The sequence below is a fragment of the Rhea pennata genome, chromosome 10 (genome assembly GCF_028389875.1).
Source record: "Rhea pennata isolate bPtePen1 chromosome 10, bPtePen1.pri, whole genome shotgun sequence".
NCBI lineage: Eukaryota > Metazoa > Chordata > Aves > Rheiformes > Rheidae > Rhea > Rhea pennata.
In genome coordinates, this window is record NC_084672.1 from 5775472 (window position 1) to 5801556 (window position 26085).

Sequence of the window (26085 nt, forward strand, 5' to 3'; positions counted from 1 at the left end):
TTACAGTATACAGAAATGTTGCACTTAAAAAAAAACCTTCAGTTTTTTTAAACACAAAACTGTAAACTCTAAGATACTGAATCAATCACGTTATCTATAAGTGCCAACAGTGTTATTTTGTCATGCTGATTTCAATGGTATTTTTTAAAAAGGGAAAATATCAACAATTATTATAATACAAAGGGCTTGCAAATATACAAACAGATAGAGGAGTTTAATAACAATTCATGAAGAACTATGTGGAACCCAATTCAAATTACAAAAGTTCACTTTGCTTGTTTGTTTGTTTTTAAATCAAAACCGTAATGTGTCTTGGACACAATTCCTTCTACCTATAATAAATCCCCACAGTTCATTTTCTGTCTGAAATATCAAAAACCTAGATTTGGGGGTAGTTATATGACACGTGTGGTTCATTCGGGTCAATATAATTATAGCTCTCTCAGCTTCAAGCTAGATTTTGGGTCACCACCTTAAGTGCGCTTCCATCATTGTGTTGTTGAGGGTTTTTTTCTGTTTTCCTTTCTTCCTATGATACTTTCGTGGACTCAGTTTTAATTCTTTCAGAACATATATTTTAAGGATACACAGTTTTTTTTTTTTTTAAGAAGCCAAGATTATATCAAAAATTATTATAGAACCACAGAATAAACTGGTTTGAAACCAGAAAAATACAAAAAAGAACAGCTATAGGTACATAGACACATAGGACAATTAATAATTTGGAAAAAAAAGACTTACTTTCTGCCATTCTGCTAATTTTCTCCAAATTTCCTTTAAATGCACTTTAAGCGAGAATTTTTTAAAAAGTTTACCCCAAAAAAGAAAAAAGGAAGAAAAAAGAAAAAAAGAAAAAACCCAACCTCGTTTCTTTTCTTCTTCTTTCTCTTTTTTCTTTTTCTTTTATCTTTCTTTTTTAATTTTTTACAAAAAATGATAAGTAGCAAGTTCTTTTTCTGAACGACACGGGAGTTTTTAATGCATTCTGTAAAAGTTCATTTGACAGTCTCTTTTTTAATTCACAGTCCATTAATTTTTTCCTGTCTTCTCTTAGCAAACTTGTAACATCCTTTTACATCCTTTCTTAGCAGAAGGAAATTTAAGAAACAACCAGAACCCAAACGTCATTTGCTTTCCTTTCACTCTCTTTCATCTCCCTTCTCATTTTTTATTATTTTTTTTCTCTCTCCAATATTTTATTGAATGGACATATAAGGCCAGTTAAAACTGCTGCCAGACAGTAACATATCCCTGATTAGGGTTTCTATGGGGGTTTTACCTACCAAACGGACGAAAAACAATTGCTCTATGACAGAAGAGGAGACAGTGCGAAGGGAGGGGAGACGTAGTAATAGCTTCCCGAATCGTGTTGGCTGGTTGGGATACTGGCTCCTAACATACTCTTCCAAAGCACACTGTGACTTCTCCTGTAAACTTTCAACATGGGCTACATCAGAGAGACCACAGGCATCTAGAAGAAAGTGTATTAAAAAAAAAGAAAAAGAAAGAAAAGAAAAAAGAAAACAATCATCAGATTAAAAAGTTTTTTTAAATTTTAATTTGATTTTTTTTCAGTGTAGTTCGTGCGCCATCACCTTGCCCCCCAGAGTTTAAGTAGGTTTTACCAAAAGGGACAATCTGTGTGTGTGTGTGTGTGTGTGTGTGTGCGCGTGTGTGTGTGCGCGTGTGTGTGCATGTGTGCGTGCATGCGTGTGTGTGTGTGCATGTCTGTGTGTGCATGTCTGTGTGTGTTTGTATTTCTCTCTTCCGGAGGGTCTCCTTTAGGATTGAACACAGCTCCAAGATTCGAGATTTCTAATTGCACTACAGACCTGAGGGGTTGACAACGAGGTACTGGCCAAGCATAATTTGGTGTATCTATATTTTTAGGGGGGAAGGCTAGCGGGAGGAGGGAAGACTTGAGTAGAGAGGGAGATAGGAAGCCACTATATCTCCTCTACTTGGAAAATAATTGCACAGAGCCTAACCATGTGCTGAGAAGGAATATTAATAACAGTGGTAGAAATAATAATAATCAAAAAAAAACTGGCCCAGCCAAAGATAATGGCGCCCCGGATCCAGCAACAGATTCTCCCCCAAAGAAGACAACGCGTTTTTCTTCAGTCTTTGAAACTGATTTAAGTGGCCCTTTAAAACTGATCTTGTCAGTTTAGCCTATTCAGAGGCAGCCATGCAAACTGTGATCTCTCTGTTCATTTGAGCTGTTTCTTTTCCCCCCTCTTTTCTTTTCTCTTTCTTTCTTCCCCCCTCCACTCCCCCCTCTTTTTTTCCTCTTCTTCTTCTTTTTAAACCTAAAGGCCCTTACAAGAAGAAAACTCCCTGATAGGGTCTGGACATTTTTTTTTCTGATACGCTAAAATACAATAAGTTCCCTTTAAATCAGAGACGTCTGTGCTGAAAGAGCACAGGTTGTGACCTGACCTCCCTGTGGCTTTCCTAGGCACAGGGCTAACACATGCATATTCTGCGAGTCATTAGAACCCAGATTTTTTTCCCCCCTTAAAAGAGGCAGCAGCAAACATTATATGCATCTATGTGCGTCTGCTTTACATCAGTGGCTCTTATTGGGGTGCTGCAGCAGCTGCATGCATAACCCTATTTTTTTGCATGTGGCTCTCTCTCCCGAATCAGATAACAAGAAACATTTATCTAGTTGGGAGGCAATTTACACGCCAGGCCTCACATTTTGAAAATAGTAATAAATTAAGCGGTTACGACAGGATCGGACGATTGTTTTCTCAGGAGGCTAAAAAGTGATTTTGGAGAGAGGCAGGGTTCGCAATGGGCTCCTCGGCGCGGGGGTGGGTGAGTGCTGGCCAGGGGCTGGGGACGGATGTGCGCGTGTGTGGGATCCTAGCTGAGCACTTGAGCAAGGGAGAGGAAAACGCATCCTAGAAAAACGACAGAAAATAAAATAAGCACCCCTCAGCCACACGGTCCCTCTCAGGCTCCCTGTGCCCCTGTGGCTAGATGCGCCCTGCTAATTGATCACCTTAGGACTTGAGCACAAGTAATTTGGGAGGGGGAGAGAAGAAGTTTTTTATGTGTAAAGCAATAATATATAAAAGGAAGTTTAGGTCACGACCCAGAACCTGGACAAAGTCCAGAAAATGACTTCGTTCCCCAGACCCCCTTTAACACAACAAGGAACGGATTGTGAGTCCTTCTTTTCCCACATAAACTACATTTTTTTTCCTGTTTCCTGATATCAGGCTTTAAAAAACTCCGATGAGTAATTATTTTACAGGTCCTGCTTCCATTCATATGTTTATCGCGTGGCCACTTTCCCAAGCTTTCAAATGAGCTACAGAATAACTATATATGTATTTAAACTTAATCTCAAAACTACTAGGGCTCCAGCACAGTGTGTTGCCGATGCAACCTTAAAGTTAGCAATCTGAGATAACGTATTGCACAAATTAGCAACCAGATTTTTTTTTTCAGAGAAAAAAAAATATTTAGCCTCCAGAGTTAATATCAGGTTTATTACTCACTCAGGTTAAACCCCAGTGCAAGCTAATTAGATTTCACAACGCACTCAATTATTGCTTTATAACTCATGCACTATTTCAAGGCAGCAAAAGTTGACACATATTTCCCCCCTCCTTTGATTATCTAAGAAACACCTCGAGCTTTTTTCTTCGGGAGAGGCATGGTCGTGCCACCCCGGAACTACACTGCGGAGCAGCAGCTTCAGTGTCCTCTCCTCTTACTTTTTCATACTATCCCTGTCTACTTATGGTAATGATCTTTTCGAACCCGCTACTCCCTTTGGACTATCCAGTTCCTGCTGGGTGCAAATGCAAACTTTTCCCCTTAGCTTAAATGACACAGAACTGCTCACTGCCACATTCAGTTTAAATCAGAGACAGCTCTTTGGGAAGTTGATTTATTTTATTTTACGACATGGCAGGGAACATATTTGAAACTCAGCTTTGCACATTTAACTCCTTTTTTTTTTTTTTAAATTCAATTTTTAATCCTGCAGGGCTTTTCTTTCTCCCCCTTCCTGGCTGCCCATAACAACAACAAAAAAAATTCCCCCCCCCCTTTTTTTTTGAGTAGTTCCGCTGATAGGACGACTCGTATTTAACACCACCAAACCGATTTCGCTGCTGTTCGGATGCGTGTCATTAAATGCAACAACCCAGAGCTCCAGTGTTAAATAAAATCTTGTTTTTCGGGGCTGGGAGGAGGGGATTGGCGTGGGGCCTCCGCCGCCCCTGCCCGTCTGCGTGCGAGCAGGGCCGGGGTGCCGGGGGTGGCTGTGCCCGGCCCGAGCCAAGCAGAGGGGGCCGGGGTGGGGGGTATTATTTTTTTGGGGGGGAGGGGGGGGGAAAGGAAGAGCAAAGAAAGACTGCCTACCTGAGGTGAAGAGGACTATGGCCTTTAAACAACTATACTCTGCGGAGTCGACGTGCAAGGCTTTCAGTTTTTCGACCTGCTCTTGGAAGATTCGTATGTGGTCCATAAAGGCGACCACTCGGTCAGCGGACATGGGCGAGGCGTGGAGACCGGCGGCTGCCAGGAGCGGGGCGACGTGGAGGGGCATGGAGCACTGGGCAGCGTTGAGCACAAACAACTCGCTCCAGGTCAGCCTCAGCAGGGCCACCTGGTCTGTGATCTGGAGGTCTGGGAAGAAGGGGATATTCCTGGCCCACTCCACGGCGCTGAAGAGCATCCGAGCCGCCAGTTCGCAAATGTTCTCGATGCCCATGATGTTGTTGGGTTGCATGCACTGGCTGCCAAAGCGGGAGGTGGGGTAGGGCTCTGCTCTCAGAAGAAGGGAGATATATCCGGATAGGTAGGAATGGCAGTTGAGAGGGTCCCCGTTTGTCAAGGCGAACTGCCCGTGAGTTGGCTGTGTGGGTGGCATTCTGCCCCTCTGGACCGCTGCAGTGAATAAAGAAGAAACTACAGCTATTAATATCTGAATTGCTACGATCCGCTCGAACCGGGGCTGCGCGGCGCGTTGCCTCCGCGCGGCCCCGGGGGCAGCGCGCCTCCGCGGCCCGGCGCCGGGAGCCGGGAGCCGCGCTGGGCTCCGCGCTGGGCTCCGCGCTGCCCTCGCCGCTGCGGCAGCCCCGGCACGGCCGAGTCCCATCATTTCACACACCGCCACCCCCGGCACCCCCCTGCTTCGGCTGTGCACGATACGTCTTTGTGTGCCTGGGTATTTTTCTTCATTACAGCTTAAAAAAAAAAAAAAAAAAAAAAAAAAAAAAAAAAAGGAAAAAAAGAAAGAAACCCCAACAACAAAACGGCGTCTTGGTTTGAGGCCGGGGCATGGGGGGAGGGAGGCAAGAAACGCTCCAGTTCCGAATCGCGCTGGTCCCACACGCCTCGCTGTCCCACTGCTATTATTTTCCCTCCCCTTTTCGACAAGGAATAATAATAAAAAACGGGGGGAAATAACAAGGAGGCGACACGGGGTGCGCGCGTCCCTCCGCCGGCCCCCGCGGGCAGGTCGAGGCCGGGCAGCGGGCCTGGCGCTCTGCAGCCGCCTCTCCCCGCTGACAGCGCCGGCCGAGGCAGGCGGGGAAGGGCCCGGGGGCCGCGGGGGCGCCGCGGAGCCGCGCTGCTCCGGCGGCCGCACAAAGACGAGCCCCGCGGAGCCCGGCCGCGCTCCCACGCCGCCGCGCAGCGCCGCGCAGCGCTCTGCCCCGCGGGGGCCGGCCGGCGCCGGGCGGGAGAGCGAGCTGACAGTGATCGAGAGGGACAGGCACGCTGCGACAGATACACGCACACACAGGCACATATAGATATATATACACGTTAAATTATTATTATTATTTTTAAGGTGCACAATCCGGCTGGGAATGCACAGCGGAGTGGCAGGGTGAGCCCCATTGTAGGGGTAATTTGAACCGCCTGTATAAAATTGCACGCTAAGGCTTGGGGGATATAAATACATATATGTACATGGCTTGGGGGATATACATGTATATGTGTATATATATACATATATATATGTGCGTGTCTCCCTGGCGAGGCTCCGTGTGTGCATCCACACGCACGCAGAGCTGCTCCGGGCGCGGGGTTAAGGCTGGGCATGCAGGGGGGAAGCATTGAAGGGGGGGGGAGAAAAGGGAGAAGTCAGCACACGTCAGAACCGTCATCTGCCTGCTAAGCGGCGTGAAACTAAAAATCCACTTCCAGCAAACCTCCATCAGCAAAATCAAAACAAACACAAATCAATTAGGAGAGCAGGGGGAAGCATGCAAGAGCCCCTGCCACCCCTTCCCAGCCCTCCCTCCGCAACACCTCTTTCTTTCATTAAAAGTTTCTCTCTGTTTATTCGGGGAAAGGGGGGAAGGAGGTTCTGGTTGGGTTTGGGGTTCGGGGGGGTTAAAAAATAATAGTAATAATAATTTAAAAAAAAAAGGGCAGTGAGTGAGAATTGGAAAACAAATGAAATCCCAATACCTTCCCGTCTCATGCCAACTTTGAGGCATTTTTTGAGGCGGCAGTACTGACACTGATTGCGGTGGTGCTGGTCAATGGGACAGTTCCTGTTGGCACGACAAGTGTAGCTGAGATTCCTCCTGACGCTGCGCTTGAAGAAACTCTTGCACCCCTCGCAGGTAAACTGGCCGTAGTGCTTGCCGCTCGACTTGTCGCCGCACACCACGCACTCGATGTGCTGCTGCTGCTGCTGCTGCTGCTGCTGCTGCTTGTCGCCTTGGCCCTGCGGGCCGGGGGCGGCGGGCTGGGCGGGCGCGCTGGGGGCGCCGCCGGGGCCCGGCGGCTGCGGCGTGTGCGGCGCCCCGGCCGGCGGCCCCTGGCCCGGCGGCGCCGCGGCCGCGCCGGGCCCGGCGGGGGCTCCGGCCACCTCGTCCTGGGGGTCTCGCCACGCGCCGACTACCATTGCCATATCTAGGGGACCGCGTCGCGCAAACTTCCTGCTCCCCCTCGGATGCGCCAAGTTTGCCGGGCTCGGCGGTGCGGAGCAGCTTCGCCGTTAGTGACTGTGTCGGGCTGTTTGTTGGGTTGCTTTTTTCCTCCTTTTTTGTTTTTTTTTCCTCCCGTCTCTCCTTCCTTTATTTTTTTTTCCTTTCTTTTTTTGGCCGAGGGGGGTGCGGGGGCGGCGGAGGAGCGGCGGGGCCGGGGCTCCGCGGGCGCGGAGGGGGTGGGGGGGGAAGAGAGGAGCCGGGTCTCGTCGGGGCTGGCCCTCAGCGCCGGGCGGCGGCCGCGGAGCTGCAGCGGGAGGCGAGGCGGGCGCCGGGGGGCCAGGTCCAGGGAAGCTCGCCGTCAGCCATTCAGGAAAGCCATCAAAATCAGGACGAATAAAAGGTTAAGGATTACACGCGCGGCGGAGGGAAGCACGCGCAGCGCGGCAGACTTTCCTCGGCGCCGGGAGCGGACGGTCTCGCCGTAGTTTGGGGAAGTCCAGCTTGCGGCAGCCACATCAACTGCGATCGCTTTGTTTTTGTGGGCTTTTTCTTTCCTTTTTTTTTTTTTTCTTTCCTCCTCCTCTCCTCTCTTTTTTTTTTCTCTTTCCTCCTCCGCTCTCTCTGTCTCTCCTCCCTCCTTCTCTCGCTTTAATTCTTCCTTTCCGCCGCTCCGCCGGGTCGCCGCTTTTATTATTATTATAATTATAATTATTGTTATTATTTTTAATGTGTGCGCGCGGAGGGGGCAGAGCGCCGTGTGTCCCCTTCTCTCAGCGTTTCGGGGGTCGCCGCCGCCGCCGCCGCCGCGTCCTCCCGCCGCTCCCTGCCCCGCTGGCGGGCTGCTCCGCTGCCGCCGCCGCCGCCGCCGCCGCCGCCGCTCGGGTGCCGCCGCCGCCGCCGCCGCCGCCGCCGCCGCGCGCTGCCTTATGCTGCTTGTGCCGCCTCGCAAGTGGGCTCGCGCCTCCGCGCCGCCGGTGCTCACGGCGCGCGGGGCGGGCGGGCGGGGGGAGGGGGCCGCGCGGGGGGGGGGGAGGAGGAGGAGAAGGGAGGGAAAGAGGAGAGGGAGGGAGGGGGGGGAGGGAAGGAGTCAACTCGCCAGCGCAGCGCCCAGCCGGCCGGGATGATAAAAGAGGGGGAGCGGGAGGAGGAGGAGGAGGAGGGATGAGGAGGAGGAGGAGGGAGCGGGGAAGGATCACAACCCAGCGCGCAGCATCGCTCCTCGGCCGCGGGGGGAGGCGGGGGGGGGGGGGAATCACCACAGAGAGAGCGGGGGGGAGCGAGCGCTGCCCCCCGCCCCCCCCCGGCAGCGCCCCCCGAAAGCGCGGGCAGCGGCGCGCGCGCGCGCGCGCGGAGGGAAGCGTGAGGGAAGGGGGGGGGGGGGGCGGCGCGTTATCGGCGGAGCGGCGCGCGCGCGCGCGCGCGCCCCGCCAGCAGCCGCTCGCCCCGCTCGCTACGGAGTGAACTTTGACACGAACTGCTGCAACTTAGCACACGTTGCCATGGCGACCGCTCGCCTTATAAGGCAACCGACGGCGTTTGACTGGTCAAAAGCTCGCGCGCCGCCCCCTCGGCCCTCATTGGGCCGCGCCGCCCTGCGCGGCCTGCTCATGGCGGCCGCCGCCGCCCGCGCGGTCCTAGAGGCAGCGCCGAGGCGGGGGCCGGGCCGCCCCCCCCGCCGCGCCGCGCCTCTTCGCGGCTTTTTTTTTTTTTTTTTTTAATTTCCCCCCTCTTCTTTTCCCCGTTAGCCCCCCCCCCTCCGCGCCCCAAACTCCGCGGCGGGGCCGGGGGCGGCGGGGCCGCCTCACCTGGGCGCCGGGCCGGGCCCCGGCCTGCCCGCGCCTCGGCAGCGCCGCCGCGGGCACCTGAGCGCGGCGCCGCCGCGGGCTCCCCCGCGAGGCAGGGGCACGGCCGGGCCCCGCGGCCGCTCCGGGCGCCCCGCGGCGGCCGCCGGCGCTCGCCCTGCGCCGCGGCCCTGGGGCGGGCGGCGCTGCCGCGCTCTTCGCCTCCGTCCCTCCAACTTTATTGACTTATCCGCCGGCCGCGCCGCGGGCTCCGCGCCGCGGTTCCCCCCCCGGCGCGCTGGCTCTGCGCTTCCGAGCGAAATAAGCGCGGCAGGGGCGGCGGGCGAGAGGGCGAAGGCGCGGAAAGGGCGCGCAGGGGCGGGCGGGCGGCTCGGGCCGTGCGGCGGCGGCGGGCAGCGGCGCGGCGCCGCCTCCCCCGTCGCCTTCCGCCGCCGCAGTAACGCCGCGGAGCCGCGGCCGCAGGTGAGGCTGAGAGCCGGGGCGGGCGGCGGCGGCGGGGAGCTCCGAGGAGCGCCCGGGCTCGAGCTCCGTCCTGTGCGCGGACCCGCCGCGCCGGGACCCCGCGGGCGAGCGGCGCAAGAGCGGGCTGCAGCCCTCCCGCTCGTCCGGCGGGGGCAACGCGACCTTCCCCTGCGGCCGGGGGCGGCGGGCGGCGGGGGAATCTCCCTGCCCGGCGAAGCGCGGGGACCTGCCCTGGGCGCTCCGAGTAGCCCGGGCACGAGGAGGTCGCGCTTCGGAGGGGAGCGAGAGGTGCTGGGCAGAGCGCAGGGTGGTCACGGATTGCTGCTGATGTTGGATTTCCTGGGGAAAAATAGCTTTCCTGTCTCAAATCTGACAACGTAAACAGGATTAATTCACCACACGAGAAACGTTAATACCTTCTCCACAAAAACAGAAATCACAACAGAAAGCGGTTTTGCCAGTACCTACAATATTAATAGTTTGAACGTAAAAAATAAAGGCCATTGATAGTCTTAAAAGCTGCCGTATACGCCGATTGCTCAAGCAGTAATGAAGATTGCCCCAGATTAACTATTTGCTCTTCGAGGGATGCAACCATACAACTATCTATTAGCACCATTAGATGCTTTGCTATTTATTTCAAGACACCCTTGCGAGTAGGCTGAGGGAAAACAGACATGTAAAAATGAACTGTAGCTATTTTCGCTAAATAATATCTGAAACCTGAGCGCCTCGCGAAGACGGGGGAGATCCTCGACTGTCCTTCTCCGAGCCCAATCACAATGGCACTGCTCTGTTTTAGAAGTAAGGCTGCACTGGTTTTCCAAATAGATAAATACATCCCTCCTGCCATTTTACTGCAGATGTAAATTTATTTTAATGAGAGGGAGTGGAAGGATTTATTTTGCTAAAATAGAGTTTAGGGTAGAGACGGTGTAAATCTTTAGGATTAAAAAAAAAGGAAAAAAAAAAAAAAAGAAAAAGAAAAAGGAGGAAGGAAAGGGAAGCTGCTTTCCTGGCAGAAAGCTGCCTAACAGTCCTCTAATTCTTTCTAGATTAAATCGCAATATGAATACGGCATCGAACAAATACCGAGGTTCGCTCTGAACTCAGTGGAAAGCAGTTACGTCTAACAGAATTCAATGAATTCCTCTTCTCCCTCAATGTAGTATGTGTGTGTTTTTCTCTTCCACCACACTGAAGTTCCATGAATAGGGAAAGTGGCTCCTATTGTGTGCCTCTGAACTTCCAAGTCAATGCAATTTTTAACCACTGGCTTGTGGTACTTTGAAAATCACCAGGGGCTGTCAGAGTTGGGTCCTCTGAAAAATTTACAGTGCTAAATCAGAGCATATGCTGTGAGAGAGGGAAAAAAATTGCTTAAGATTGGAGCAAGTACAGTATCTGTCTGCCCCCTAGTGTAAGTCTCTTATCTGCCTAAAATTCAACTTTAAAAGAAAAGGATCTCTTAAAGGGAAACGACTTTTGGCTCACGTATGCATTCGAGAGTGAAACTTCTGTACATTTTAATCTGATTAATTCCTAAGGATTTAAAATTAATTGGCTTGGGCACTCCTAGACCGGACTGTAAGATTTCTGCATCGGGGTTTCTGCGAGCCCTGTGCCGAATAGGTATTTTTACATAACAGTGGTAAAGGGGGGGGGATCCTGTTCTGTGATTTTTTTTTTTTAATGAGGCACCGTGCCTCGCATGCTGCTACCAGAGCAAAACACTTTTGCCGCTTAAAGTCAGATCTACGTCTTTTGCAATACTAATAGTAAAAACAAGGATAAACAATTGCCTTAAAGCCTCCGCCGAAGTGCCAACCACACCTCCGGAGGGTGAGTATATTCCAGCTTCTTTCCATTGTACTCGCTTAGCCGGGGAAGGGATCGCGGAGGAAAGTGAGGGGAGAAAAGAGGGGCTCTCGGCGCGATACCGTCCCCACCGACCTCTCCTTTTTTTTTTTTTTTTTTTTTTTTTTTGAAAGGGGGAGAAATGCCGCCCGCGGCCGCGGAGCCCGGCGCGGCTCTCGCCGCCCTCGCTGGCCCCGGGAGCCGCCGCGGCTCGCAGCGCCGCCGCTCCCTGCCCCGCGCCGCCGCCCGCTCCTCCGCGCCGCGCCGCGCCGCGCCGCTCCCCTCCGCGCCGCTCCGCTCCCCTGTTTGTTTGTTTGCCGATTTCTTTATTTAGCGAAAGGACGTGCTAACTGATGGTGCTGCAATTACACACACTCGGGTCTCCCCCCCCCGCCTCCCCTCTTCCCCTCCTTAGAGCAACCCACGTAACCTTAGAAACGATCGTTTAAGACGCACGTTAGCTAACATTTGCTTTTTTGGATTTTTTGTTTTCCTTAAAAGAGAAACACAAGAATCACAACACATTGCCCGAAAAAAAAGTGTCAAAGAAGAAGGAAAAAAACTATAAGTAAACATACCAAAACCATATTTGCCTTGTTCAAGGTCCCAAATCGCTTGCATCTTCCTTTTTCTACCTCTCCTTTAGTTTGGCAGGTGAAACAAACAAACAAAAAAAATGATCAAACCGCTGTTTGCCCCCCAGAAAGATGTGCGTTGGGTAATTAAAGAGAAGTCTCCTTCTTGGTGTTTATCTAAGCGATTGTGCAAACTGATAAAAAAAAAAAAAAAAAGTGAAGTTACAGCCTTCAAGGGGGGGAAAAAAAGGAGGCAAGGTGAAGGGAATAGATTTCCCACAACCTAAAGGGAAGTGCTTTCGATGTATTATTAGCAATCAGCCTTGGGAGAGAGGAAAAAAAAATCCTGAACACACTCTAACTTTACACAGACAAGATTTCAGGGGGGGCTTTGTACATAGCTGCTTAGGAATGTGCGCCTCGCCTTTAAGAAAAAATTCCCAAGCCCAAGGTAGGAGATGTCTTTGAGTGATCCTTGTCTCTCATTTCATTCCTTAGAAGGAAGAGCGTCTCGCTACACCTTGTTTGGAGCTGGAAAGGCGAGACTTGAAAAAAAGGAAAAAAAAATCACAACCCACCCTTCCAATTGGGGAGAAAAAAAAATAAGAGAGGAAAATATCCTAACTTAATGACTGTGGGGGTAGGATGGATGCGACCGATTTCAGCCCCCCTCTCCTTCCCGCTTCCCCCCTTTCCCGGCAGGAAAAAAAAAAAAAAAAAAAAAAAAAAGCCAACCGCAAACAACTACAGGCTGAACTATCAACACATGCACCGAAGGGGAAAAATATATAGTGTCCTGTGTAGGGTCGGCAGGGAACGCAAGCAGACGCTAAAGCAAGTTGGGAAAGAATCCGAGCTAATCAGCAATCTCTTTCTCTCTCTCTTTCTTTCTCTCTCTTTCTCTCCCTCTCTCTTTCACTGCCCCTGAGATCCCAGCTAGAAAGAGGTACTCCACATTTTTTCATTACCAAAAATCCGTTGCAATAATCATTTGTTGCTAATTGAAACCCTTAGAGACATTTTCCCCACCCCCTTCACAAACATGGCAACTTTTAGGCATGGGAAGCACGTTTATTTTATTTTATTAAAAAATACGGCTAGGAGGAGGCTCAATCTTTTACCCACGAGAAATATCAGCTCTTCAGCCCCCTTCTCCCGGGGTGTGTAGGGGGGGAAGGTAATGGGACCCCAGTACAGTGAGGGCTTGGGAAAATTTGGAATACATTATAGCGCCTTTGGCAGGAGAATACTCTCCGACTAATGGATTCCTGCTTCTTTGTGTGTGTGTGTGTGTGTGTGTCGGTGTGGGGGGTTTCGGGGAAGAGGGGTGGTGGTCGTGGTGGTGGGGAGCCGAGCTTTTCTTGTCGGGGACTGTTATGGTGAGGAGTGTGTCATACTTGACAAATGGAACAAACGCTCTTCCATTTCTTGCTTGTCCTTGCCTTACAGCAGGAATTAAGTTAACCACAGTGCTGCATGTTAATTGCATGTTTACCGGGCTAATGAAAATTACAATGGGGTTTCGCCACCTCGAACCGTGCTGCAAAAGTAGGAAGGCAGTTGTCATCCCGGCCTTCGGGGAGGGCCGGCCCGGGCAGGGGCCGGGGGCGGCCACCAGCGGTATTGATCAGGAAAAGGATAAATCTTTTAACTGCTCGTTAATACCATAAATATGGTCTACACAAGTTTCCACTCTTGTTAAGTCTAATCAGTACATGGAAGATGGAGACATAGCCCAGCTGAATTAATTTTTATTGTTGCCAGAGGGATACTTGCATCGGTAGGATCCCCCTCTCCTCGCTTGGTGTCCCCCCCCCCCACCTCCAGCTCCCAAATAGCCCCTAACGGGGGATTGTGAAGGTGTGCAAAAGGCATAGGAGATAAACTGAAGCTTTTCTCCCCTTTTCCAAATGCTTCTTTTCTGTAAAGCTTTACGGGTCGTGCTGGTGGTGGGGAAAGCCTAAAATGGGGAGATGTGTCCCCCCCCACCGGTTGTTCTTGAGATATGGTGGATGAAAGGATGACCTAGTAATTCAGTTTGATGATAACCATTTTCATGCTTGAAAACAAACTGCCAAATTAAACATAAATGCAAAGAGCAGGGGGAAAGGTAGCAGGAGCAGGGCATTTCCAGATTTTCCCCCAGCCCTCCAAAATGTATTATCTGGAAAGAGAAGGAGGGAAACGCGATTTAAATATGATTTAAATCCAAACCAAAAACAATTCCAGGGAGAAGTCCTCACCCCCTTCTTCTCCCCTCCACCCCCCCACCCCTGGCGTTGCACAGCTCTGGATTTGAAAACTTTGGCCCAACTTGTGGCGATAGCTACAACTTTGCTCTGCAGGGGTCAGAGGTGAGGGCTATTTTAACCCTAAAAGCCTGCGAGTGACCAGGGCTGAGGCTGGGCTTGCAGCACTAATAGCCATAATTACCTCCTCCCATTCCAGGGACATTCCTCGCAGCAGAAATGTTAGACGCCGAATTAAAGAAAATCCTGGAGATGATCATATCTGGGGGGTTGGGGGGGGATAACAGCAATATGAAGGAATTTCAGAGCTCTCCCTTTTGCTTAGGGGGATTGAAGCTTTTTTTTTTTTTCCTCCTTTTTTTCCCCCTTGCCAGCATTCCCAAGGCGCTGGGTCTTTGTCTTAGAAGGAATGGAGTGTCTGAATGGTGTGAAAGGGACAGAGAGGGTCGCTTCAAATCGATTTTACTTGTCCTCTCTGTCTTTTCGGATCAACGCCCTTCAATGGACACATAGGTGCTCTTTCAACCAAAAACTTGTGCAACATTTTCTGCCTGTATTGGTGCTAAATACAATAAATGCTGGGCAGATTTTTTTTTCTTTCTTTCCAAAGCAGAAAGCACCCTAATTAAATTGTTTTATATGGACAGTCAAGACAGACCAATTAAGTATGCATTAGTATAAAGATATATTCGAGAGATAAGCGCTCTATAGGAGCCCTGTCTAGGCAAGGTGTGTAAAGTGTCCTCTGGAAGAGAGGTTGAAGCAGGTTTTCATATGGATTTTTCCCCTCCATTGCCTGCTATACTCGAATAACGGACTGAATAAGTTAGCGAAAAGCCATTAGTGAAAGTGGTTTCTAAACAAAGTTAACAGGTGGACGTAGCTGGCTTTAGATTTGAATAATAGTCGCACCTCTATAACACGCAGCCCCATATTTATTTAACATGCATGCACGCAATGCACATTTATAGAAATAAATGCCTTCGCCCTACAGCTTGTGTGCAAAAACACACACCGGGAAATGAAATGAGGAGCCGGGCATTTCCGCAGGCTGCAGCACACGGTGTGTGCGAGCGCGCCCGCGCAGCCCGGACACGACGAGGCACCTTTCGGGTGCGCGCACCTTGCTCGGCTCCGGGCAGCCGCAGCCGCGCAGCCCCGCGCCGTCGCGCAGCCCCGCGCCGGCGGGGACACGCTACTTAATCCTGGACTAATTACACCTGGAAATATTTCCTAGTCGAGGCATAGGCTTTCCCAAGAGTGAAATAACAGAGCAGGAGAAAGCATCGCAGGCGCGCACACACGCGAACCTCTCTTTCTTGTCCGTTTTAACTCCCTGGGAAAGCGGTCGTGTATGGATAACCGCAGGAACCGGGCTTTAAGCTCTTCTCCCTTTCCATTTCTTTCTTCTGCAGACTTTCCATGTCATTAAAAAGACACGAACAAACAGACAAACAAGCAACGCCCCCCCCAAAAAAAGAAATAAAGGGGGAAAAAGGAAAAAAAAAAAAAACAAAAAAAACCACCCAACCCTCAGTCCTGACTCGGTCTGAAACGGTTTCAGGCAGAGCTCCAGGGTGCTACGAGAAGTATAGAGAAGTTGCTGGTGCGCCCTATGCTCCTGGGCACTTTCGTTAGCCCCCACGCCACGAAGAGCCGTGGGAGCACGGCCAGCGCCTGGGGATGCTGCACGGCGAGACGCAGCAACAGACCCTCACGGAAATCGCCCCTTTAATGTGCTACTGCGCCGTCGAGACTCGAGGGGCCAGGAAAAAGGGAATAGAGGGGTGCAAGGAAGCAAAGCAACTGCCTAGTTTGATATTCATTTTCTAGCTGCATTTTAGAAGTGCTGGGACATCAGAGCGAGATGGGAGAGGGGAGAATAAGCCATTCCATGCCTAGGTGGGTTAATGTCAAAGTAAACAGGTTAGAAATAGACGTTTCTAAAGGCTCTATTTCTCTCTTTACGGGTTACCTTCGAGGATAAATCCTAACAGACTGTATGGGGGGGCATAGTATTCATCTAAAGGAGATCTCAGCAAGTCACTCCCGGACAATAGTCCACCTCCTGTTGGGTTGCGTATTGATCAGGAGAGGAGCTGAAGATGTCGCCACACTAAATATTTACTGATCACACACAAATAGCCGGGACTTGAACGATTTTCTCCTGTGAGGAGAGCAGAGAGAGAAGGGTAAATCATTTTATTAGTGTGTATAAAGCAAAGAGCACACTCTGGCTTGGAGTGTTTTAAGATGTGTCTTCAGCTGGATGAAAAGAGTTAGGGAAATCGATATGGAGTGATTAGACGAGCCAGTCGTGTCAAAGAGAGAGGCTGTGAATTTCATGGATTTGGTTATACCGGGAGGGGGAAAATGTATCGAGAGATTAAAGGGAGGAACCCATTGTAGCAGAGCCAATGAAAAAATAATATCTAATCAGACCCGGCAAAGGTAGGGACGGGATAAGACCCACATTTCTTAAGAATCACATCAGCTAGAGAGGAATCAGGAACACACATGAAAGAGGCAAGCGGGGGGAGAGCAGGCAAGGACGGGGCTACAGAGTAGATACAGGAGAGGCAGGGAAAAAAAAATCCGCCTCCCCCGTAGAGCAATGCCTGAGACACTACGAAAATGGGGACAAAAGACATGGGAGCGAGAGGAAGGAGCGGCCGGAGTGAGCGGCCGCCTGACTTTGGGATCAAGTTGAGGGGACTCCAGAGCTGGGTGCCCACCAGGCAGGGATGTCTCTAAGAGCAGGAGCGAGGGCAGATGCTCCTCTGATGCGAGGGTTTCAATCCTTCTCCTTCAAGTTTGTTCTCCCCTCTCCCTACCCGCCTTACTTCCCCCCACCCCCAGCAAATGTGGTGAGTAAAATGGATTTTAGCGTTTAACCACCTCATTTTATCCACGTAATGACAAGTCTCGTAATATGTAATCTACAGATTACTGCCATTCGAGGGAGACCACAAGTGGCATCAAAAAAATCAGCATTTCTGAAAATGACAAAATGGCTAAACCCAGCCCGTGCTTCAAAGTATTTCGGTCGGGGAGCTGCTGCCGCGGGGAAACCTTCAGCGGGGTCTCAGGTGTAACAGCCTCCATCGAGGGGGCCGGGCAGATTAAAGAAAACTTTGCTTGAGACACCCAAATGCGTTAGTACCAAAGGGCACGAGGCTGGGAGCGGGGCAGGGCTCTGCCAGGCGACACTAAAACTGCTTCTTTAGGGAAGCTCGGGAATTTTTTGCCTCGAATCACCGGTATTTGGGCCGTGTCCAAACACTGCTTTCTCTGCGTGTATTTCTCTTCGGAAGAACTAGGATGTGACTGCAGAGAACTAAGTCGCAGGAGCGAGGGGAAGTTTGAGCCGCAGTTTAAATGATGCTATTCGCTGGGAGAGAGAAAAGCTATCTCAAGCTAGGAACCGGAGAGGAAAACTGATGTGAAAACAGCTTTTCACTTCTCTTCAAAGTGCTAATTTTGCTACTGTAAACAAACACTGAAGTTAGAAACAGCTGCAAATAGCCTGCCGGTCACTCAGGGCTAGGGGATGAAGGAAGAAAAAATGACTTATGGTCATTTCGGGGGGTGCATTTCATCTAAACTCCGCTTTCTCCCCAGATCAGCGGTTGCTGCTGTTTTCAGTTGTGGAGAGGGAAAATATAGGCATATTAACTGCATTTCATGTTAGCCTATAGAGTTCAGGCAGCTCGGCTGGATCACTAATGCAACAGGAAACCTCGGGATAGACACAGCCTAATTAACAGTTTTCCATAGCTGAAGCGATTTTTAAGAATCCCAGTGGATTAGACCAATATGTTCAGGTGTGAGGCTACGAGGGCCTATAACTCCTTTCACTATAATCTTATAACCTCCTTACCTAATTCCTTAGATTGCAGATAGGAAGAGTCTGACCCTCGAGGTCGTAAAGAGCTCGGTTTCATTAACCCTTCCCTCTCCAGCGCAGAGCCAGGGTTAACTGCGCTGATCTAAAGTGTGTGTGTGTGTGCGTGCGTGCGTGTGTGCTTGGGGGAGGGAGGGAGAAAAGGATCTGCAATAGTGAGAGATTCAACGGGGGTGCAAGGTTGAAAATGATTTCTGCTCCCTTCTATTGCATTCCCCTCCCATGATCCAAATGAAAATGGAAAAGAAAGGGAACTTTCTTTTTCTTCTTCTTTTTTTCTTCCCCATGCACCGGGTGGTTCCTAAATTTACGGACGTTTGCGAGACAATTCATTCCCTTCACAACATTTCAGATTTTTTTTAATCGTTTTTCAAACGTGGAGGAAATGAAACATTCTAGAAACGTCAGATATTGCAAAAAGCAAAGCAGTCTCCATCTTTAGGGCCAGCAGCAATTTCTTTAGCTTCTCATCCACACTATAGCTATAATCTTTAAAGAAAAAAAAATCTAGAAAAGATTCTCAGCCTGTATTTGTCTCGTAACACACCTGGTTTATATTTTAATAGGTAGTTACATTGTATTGATTCAGGATACATCATTGATGTTGAAAGTTAATAACTCTCAAATTATATCTATCTGCCTACATACATAATTGCATACACAGTATAACACTGTAAAAATTTGCATTTGGCTGCACATTCTTTGTTCTTAAATCTTTTAACATAGTGAATTGTTCCTTTGAAGAAAATGCTATTGAATCACATGTTTAAGGAAAAGATGCTTCTAAACTATATGTTTAAGCAATGAAATTATTGAGTGAAATACAGGTTTCTTTGTATTTCACACAAACTTTCCCATACGCCAGGCTTAACCTATGCATCTGAACTGCTTTTTTCTCCCAGCCAGAAGGCAGAAATACGTGAGCTGCTGAGAGAGGTGGGTACTTTTTGGTAAGTTTGTTTAGCTATGATCTTCAGATACATTTATTGTACTTTCAAATTCTTTGGATACTAATTGAGCTAGCAAACAATATCCCAGCTGAATGTCTCAACTCCTTCCCTATTTAACAAGCTCTGAATATAGAATTAAACTGTAGCCATCATTCTACTAAATAATATAGCTTAGAAGTCAGTGAAAAAAAAGTTAAAACCAAATTATACTTGCTGCCTTATATCTGACTCCTTCTCCTTTCAGCAGTCCCAATAATGAACTCTTTGAAGGGTTTTTTTGATTTCTGAGTGACATTATCAAAAATAATTAGCAGAATCAAAAGCGGTTAGAAAGTTTGAAATAACGTGTCTAAATATTTCATATTCCTACTTCTAATACTAACCCATCAGTTGTAAAAAGGAAACATTATTTATTTATTCTGTGATAGTTTAAAAATACAGAAAGATAGATTATTTATGCTAGCAGTTCCTATTTTCCAGGGCCTGAGATATGACATAAATAGAGATTGAACTATCGTGAAAACACAGAATAATAATATATAAAAAAAAAGCCCCAAAATCCTGGACAGGGATACATACAGACAGAGAGATAAATAACCGCATCTGAACATTATTACATATTACATTAGGGGATTGTTAAAAAATGTGTATTTATAACCTTATAATTAAAATACATTCTTATCTCTTGCCTCTGAAAGGTTGCAGCTTTCTTGGAAATATTTTGAGTGCATATTTTAAAATCCATGTCCTGAATTAAATTAAGAAGAGCTGCTTTACCCAATAGTAAAATACTTGTCTGCTTTCAAGGTTTAAGTTTCAACTGCCTATCAATCTCCATATAATTTTCTTTGTATTTCCCCTCCTTATGTTTGCAGACAGTATTTAAAATGATACAATATTAGCTTATATCAAATTCTAATTTCTATCTGTAAGAAATTGATCAGTCTTACCCAAATAATCCCATGTGTTTGGGCAAAGATAATTTTTTGTACAAAGAATTTTTGCCTGAAAGAGTTAAACTGAAAACTTAAAAGCAAAGGGATACCCACAAACAGTGAAAAATGGCACGTCTACTTTCTCTCAACCGGCTTGCATAATATCACACATTAGGAAGCAAATATTTTTGAATCTAAGACTGGTTTTAGTTTTTAATATGAAATAATTACACAGAATTTTATTTCCAGAGAGAACATTTCTTCCAGCTACAATGTTTTGCTTTGATCTAAGTATTAAGGGGTAATAAAATAACCATTTTTGGAGCCTAAGCATATTGATGCTTAAAGGAATGTTATGCTTTCAATCAAATACTAACATTAGATTATCCAAAGGTATTCATCCTTCTTCTGTCAGGAACCCATTTGTTCTTTTACTCCCATAGTCACTCACATATGTTTTAGTGTATTTTGTTATTTTATATCAGAATTTGCACTATCGAGGTGGGAAGCTTTTACATAGACTGAGATCATGTTCCACCCGTGCAATTTGTGCTATTTATCATACAGATTCCCAGTTCAGCCACTCTTTACACTTGCTGTACGCCACCACCATCACTCCTCTCTGAGAGCGACTACGAAGCAATAACGTCTTCTAAGCAATATTTTGTTTTATATCTTCATTTTTTTTTACCCGGAGAATCAATCATTTGGACCTATCCTGAACAATTAACCTTTCCTTTGTATGAGAGACTTAAGTGCAGTACTTCATAAAGACATGAAAAGGACATCCCAGACAGCAGAACCTGAGCCCAAGCTTGTGACGGGGTAAAAAAGGAGGGAGAAGAGTTTTTATCTCTTCCCCTTGCAAACTTTTAACAGTTCTAAGTTTCAGGGCGACAATAAAACAGTTTTGATAACAAAGCTCATGGGTTTCTCTGCCACATAAAGTTTTCTTAATAATAAAAAAGAAGAAACTTTATCCCTGCTAAATTAAAATAGGGCAGATGTTGGATATGGTTCATATTAGCCAGCCTTTCACCCCTTTGCCCCTGGCACTAAAGTTCTGACTTTTTCTTTACACTATGTCTGTTTCTAACTGAAAGGTATTATTCCTGCCCTAGCTCTCTTCTCGTATTTATTTTTTCAGTGTCTAAAATTAAACCTATTCATTTAGTAACATACATTCTATTTCAGATTGCTAAACCTGGCCGGAGAGGGGAAACATTTTCCAAAAAGTGATGCACCACTGACCTTAAAAGAAAACACATGCCAGGGAAAGCTGTTCTTGAAAGGTTTATTTCTAGATAGGTGTGTAGCTCTGTTGACATTATACGGATAATGGTTGTATCGCAACTGGCTTTCAAGGCCCAAGAGGTTTATGTTTTCTTCTGATCATAAGTATAATACAATTCTAAAAGTGCATGAAATCTCATCACTTTAGGTATTTAAAGCTAGATTGAAAAAATTCTCATGAAACAGATATTATAGTGGGAAGCCTTGCTGAGGAAGCAGGGGATAGACAAAAAGAGGGGGGAAAAAAAAAAGCCTTTCCATACCAGCTATATGAAAACCCTGGTCATTAAACTCCTAGGATAGTACAGTTCATTTTTCCAGGGCTGAGAAGATAGAATTTATTGTCCATTTGGAATGACCAAGTTTAAGCTAATAAAAGGCCCTCTGTAAGTAGAAATGCCAAAGTTGATGTTTGGTGTAGTTTTCAATGGTAGAGTTTATATAGGATGGGGCTCTGCACTATTTGAAATTACTTATATCTCTGCAGCTGAAGATGATTTGACATACAGAAGTAAACGCTAGTAGGCAATGGCTGAAGGTTAATCAGCATTGCTTTCTGAACTAGACATCTGAAAGCAGGAAAAAGTGAAAGCTGCTCCCTCTATCCTTTCCCTTTCCTAAGGCACTGCTAACTTTTATGATTTTTTTTTCTCTTCCTCTTTTACTATCTGTCTTTGTGCCTGAGGGCCAGTGAAAGAACACTGCAGATTCTAGATTGCTTTCAGAGTTTCCCTTTGCTGATGATGGATTACCATGTCAATTTAAACGGCATAGGATTAATTTGTTTCAATGATTTCTCTTTAGGCTGAATGCCAGTCTTTTTTTTCTCTCTCTCTTCTTGCTCTTCATAATAATAATAATAATAATAAAAAATAATAATAAATCCGTAAAACCCCTAAATTCTTTTGATATCCCACATTAAAAAGACAATAATAGAAATAGACAAGTTAGGTGTAACGTTGCAACACAGTTACACGTTTGAGTGTTTTTATCTTATTCTAAGGGGCTGCAGCATACAGTCAGTCACATTAAAATGAAATTGGATCCAACGTTTATTCAATAAATACTTGTCTTGTAGGTAATCCAGAGCAGAGTGCTTTTGACACATAAGGACTTAATTTGTCTTGGATAACAAGTTATTAATATAGCACATTTAAACTTGCCACCTACAATAAGGTCATTTAGATCTATAATATGACTCACAGGAGAACTTCATAAAGGGAGAAACAAAGTTTGAAACTGCGTTCTGGAGCGCTGCTCCCCGTGCATGTACACAGCTCATTGTTTGCTGCTTTTCGGAAGAAAGTTCAGAGCAGTAAGAGCCACCCAAACCAAAACGGTATGTGCTAGCAAAACAGAAAAGGAAACAAAGAACCAAAAGAAACATTTTTAAATGAATAATCTTTAAAATTGTGCTGCTTCTAATGGCAAACTCATCGCAGCTTTGAAAGTGGAAAAACAACTTTTGGTTCTGAGTAGAAATTTGCTTGATTTTGCACCATACCTCTTCCATGTGCTTTGCAATTTACTTACATTTAATGGTAAGCAAGGAAGTTGGAACATAATCCACCCATGAATGTTATTGCTGTAATTTGATTGTGCTATGTTTGTTCATGCATTAGCTGTATATGTAAAGAGAAGTGGGGATGTGTGGTGATGATCTGTGTACAGCCTGAACAAACAGCGATGTTTCAGCACATCCTGGGTTTCAAAACCAAAATACTTAGCAATTCTTTATAAATTTAGAAAGCTGGGGATGGGGTACTTAATTTCAGACCTGTGCTAACCTAACCTAACCGTGCCTGCAAGAGTTGCACCAGGACCGGTATATTGTGGGCATGCTACACAGGACGTGTTTTCTGGCTGCCAATTCAGTCTCCACACTGTATACGTGAGCTTTACTATGCTGTTTTTATATATCAAGCTCCTGGTTGCTCTTACCCTGGCAGATCATGTCTCTTTAAGTAACTAAATCTTATTTTTAAGCTCTTCCTGGGAAAAGGATGTTACATATGAGTAGAAAAATTCAGGCAAGAAAGGCTAATTGAATGAAAGGAGAGAATTAGGTTAAAAATAGAGTACAATCTAGTATCACATTTTCACTAGTGTAACCTGAAATGAAGGTGTCTCCAAGTCCCTAGTGATGCCAGAGTGTTTAGATGTTGGGCACAGATGGAGACACCTATTGAAATGTGTCTGAAGAAGATTAATAGGACTTGTCAGTGTTGGGAAAGCACTGCTTTGCTGTAAATTTCTACTAGCACAAGATGAATTACCGATGAATGCTCAGTTATCAACCCCATCACTATCATTGGACACTAAATCAAATTGAGCAGTTATCTACAATCAGAAAATTTCTTTTAAAAATAGGCATACACCTTTAGGCTTAAACTCTTTAATAAGACAATATCCTCTATGGTATGTGTGTGTTCGCTAAAGGATACATTTTATAGTTTCTAGACAAAAAAGCTATTTTTCAGTAACAAACCCTAAGTTATATGTGAAATTAGGCTTGTAGAACAATAGAAGTTATTCAGAAAATACTAGCTGTACAATATAACATTTTGCTGTGGGCCTGATCCAAACCCAGTTTTAATTCATTTTGTTAGACTTTGGATCAGGCCTTATTTTTGAGAGGTTTATTGTCATCACTCTCTCCCTTTATTTTTGGGGATGACAATAAACTTCTCCCTACGATAAAGACTGAGCATCCAAATTCCATATTAATGCAACATAGCTGTCAAGACTGAGGGTATACATATAATAATAATACTCCTCCAAACATACTTAGGAAATGACAGCTTAATATAATGAAATATGTGATGAGAGAAACTATGAATAGTATTTTAGGTAAGAATATTTCCTTCCCTCCTTTATAAAAGAGCTTTCAAAATGATCACAAGCATTTACCAGCCCAGTGATTTACCAGCCCAGTGAAAAAGTGTATTAGGTGTATTTAAAATATGCAGATGACAATGATTTATTATTAAATAAGCATTATGTATTTCTAGTTTCTAAGCTTTCTCTCTGTTTCTCACCTAGGCACTTTATCCAAAGAGATAAAGAGATTGTAGCATGTTTTTGGAAGCCAATTTTTCCCTTTTATTATAGACAAGTTCAGTCATTTATATTTAGGGAGGGAGACAGGTACAGTGCCTTTATCTGATCCGTATCCTCATCACATCCACGCTCTTAATCAACGGCAAATTCCTGTTGTCCAGGATCAGGCCCCACCTGCACTACCTCTCAGCCAAGGGATATATCCTTCTCTTCACCTCCACATATCCTACCTGTGATGCATGTTACTTTTTGAGAAAGGGGTAATATACTATTTACCACAATGTGCAGCTTCAAAGGCTTTCTGTGTTTCTCATTTCCAGCCAAAGCTTATTATTTATCACCTAAAAAATTAACCAGTAAGGGATAGTAGCAGTTATTGCCTTCGTTTTTACATCCTAATTTTCACACAAAAAATGTCCTGTATTAGGGCCAGATTCTCAATCAGATGGAAGTTATTAACTTTAAGTAGAACTGAGCCTATTTCAGCCAGCCACAGTCCATGCCCTTCTAACACAGTTCCTTTACAGCATCCCTGTGTTTATTTTTTTCTTTGGAGGGCATGATTCTTTAAATATGTTTGTTTTACAGAGAGCAGCAGTGGATTCTTAACTTTTTTTCTGCAAAGATGTAAAGAGAATATTAATACAGAATATTAATGGAATCCAGTGCAGCAAAATGCTTTTAGATTGTAGTAGCTGAGAAATATGAACTAGTGAACATAATCCATAAACGCTATTTGGTTACTATAATGCTCGAATCTGTATTTATTACAACCCCACTCTGATGCTTATACCACTGAAATTGCTAGATTTATACACGCTAATGGTTTCACAATAGGAAAAACCTGTGTTCTTTATCTTTCTTTTCCTGTCCAAAATAACCCCTTCCACATATACTTCAGGCTTCTCTGGACCTTGTCTGGGTTTAATCACAGACTGTGGGACAAAATGTGCATTATTAAGAAATATAAATATTTTCAGAAGCAATCAAAGGGTTGAAAGATTGATTCGGCATGTAGATTGGATTTAATTCGAAGCAGCTTTGTTCTAATGAGGACTACTGGGATACAAAGACAGCAGCCGCTTATGGCCACCAGTTGGGAACTTCAATTCATTGCAGTAACCTGTCAAGAATTTCAAGAAACTGCTAGGTATTAAGCGACAAAGTGGTGGGGAAGCTGGCCGTCTTTTGTTTTCAGCCTCCTCCTTCAGAGAACAGATTTGTATTTCATAGTCCCTGTCTTACCAAAATGACAATTATGGCTGATTTCTTGCTGCACATAGGGCTGAATTCTGCAGTTCTCCGCTCAGGCAAAACTCCTACTGAATTCAGCGGCGCCTTTGCCTAAAGGAAAGGTAGCAAAACTTGGCTGAGCCATAACTACAGTAAAATTCAAGAGATCTGTCACGATTTGCACTGCCTCGAGACCTGGTGTGGTTGCTTTCACAGTGCCTTTCTCTGTTAGATTTTGCTACCTGCACCCATGGATGTGATGAGATTTTTTGATCAGCATGGTGTTTTTCAGCGCAAAGACATAAAGAGAAATGCAGCTCTGTGATGGCTTGGAAGATCTTGTATTGTTGTTGGACGACACAGCAGAACTGCTGGACGCTACCTACCTCACAGGAGAAAACCCCGTAAAGCTCAATAAAATATCCTTAAAGATGAATCTTAACAAAATGGGACACCTGATTGCTTTCCTCTCAGACTTAGAAAATCTACTGGTAAAATTCTACGTCCACTGGAGGGGGGGAGGTGTCACGTCACAGGTACTTGGGGAATGCAAGACCCTGTCAGCTTTCCTAAATGTCGAACATACAGTCATAATCACAATATATACAGGATCAAACGCTGACTAGTTTCTCTCTCCCCTTAGTGTTCTCCCCCCGCCTTGCTACTTTTGTCCATAAAAGCAACAGAAAGAGAGAAAGCTTGAATTTTCTGAACTGTTTCACCCATCCACAGCTGGAATTCCAAAGTGAAATGAAAATGCCTTTAAAATCAACCCTACATGGGAGCCTGAGAGAACAAGTTTTCCTTTGTTGTAGGGTATAGTATTATTTGCTGTAGGTTTTTGATATACA

At 46.2% G+C, this 26085-nt stretch overlaps 1 protein-coding gene and 1 long non-coding RNA gene across 3 annotated transcripts; one reads left to right on the plus strand and one right to left on the minus strand.

Annotated features, from left to right (window-relative positions):
• Window positions 1-1143: 1143 nt before the first annotated feature.
• On the minus strand, window positions 1144-11688 carry NR2F2 (nuclear receptor subfamily 2 group F member 2). 2 transcript variants are annotated; one of them, XM_062584268.1, is made up of 3 exons: window positions 11614-11688; window positions 4387-4914; window positions 1144-1471 (listed from the first exon to the last, which is right to left on the minus strand). In XM_062584268.1, the coding sequence occupies exons 1-3, from the start codon at window positions 11654-11656 to the stop codon at window positions 1197-1199; spliced, it is 846 nt and encodes a 281-aa protein (XP_062440252.1). In that variant the 5' UTR covers window positions 11657-11688; the 3' UTR covers window positions 1144-1196. The 2 variants fall into 2 exon arrangements, with proteins under 2 accessions (XP_062440252.1, XP_062440251.1); XM_062584267.1 differs by lacking the exon at window positions 11614-11688 and adding an exon at window positions 6448-7763.
• LOC134144936 (uncharacterized) lies at window positions 10150-25681 on the plus strand. Its single transcript, XR_009959523.1, has 3 exons — window positions 10150-11020; window positions 18666-18713; window positions 25285-25681. It is a non-coding gene; the product is annotated as an uncharacterized LOC134144936 (long non-coding RNA).
• Window positions 25682-26085: the final 404 nt, after the last annotated feature.

Bases quoted from the DNA above. Each gene is read 5' to 3' on its own strand.
- NR2F2 (XM_062584267.1), bottom strand. From the start codon at position 6,895: ATGGCAATGGTAGTCGGCGCGTGGCGAGACCCCCAGGACGAGGTGGCC. The intron at 4,915-6,447 runs GTATTGGGATTT...TATTCACTGCAG, and splicing joins AGTTGGCATGAGACGGGAAG to CGGTCCAGAGGGGCAGAATG. The intron at 1,472-4,386 runs GTAGGCAGTCTT...ACTTTCTTCTAG, and splicing joins CATAGTCCTCTTCACCTCAG to ATGCCTGTGGTCTCTCTGAT.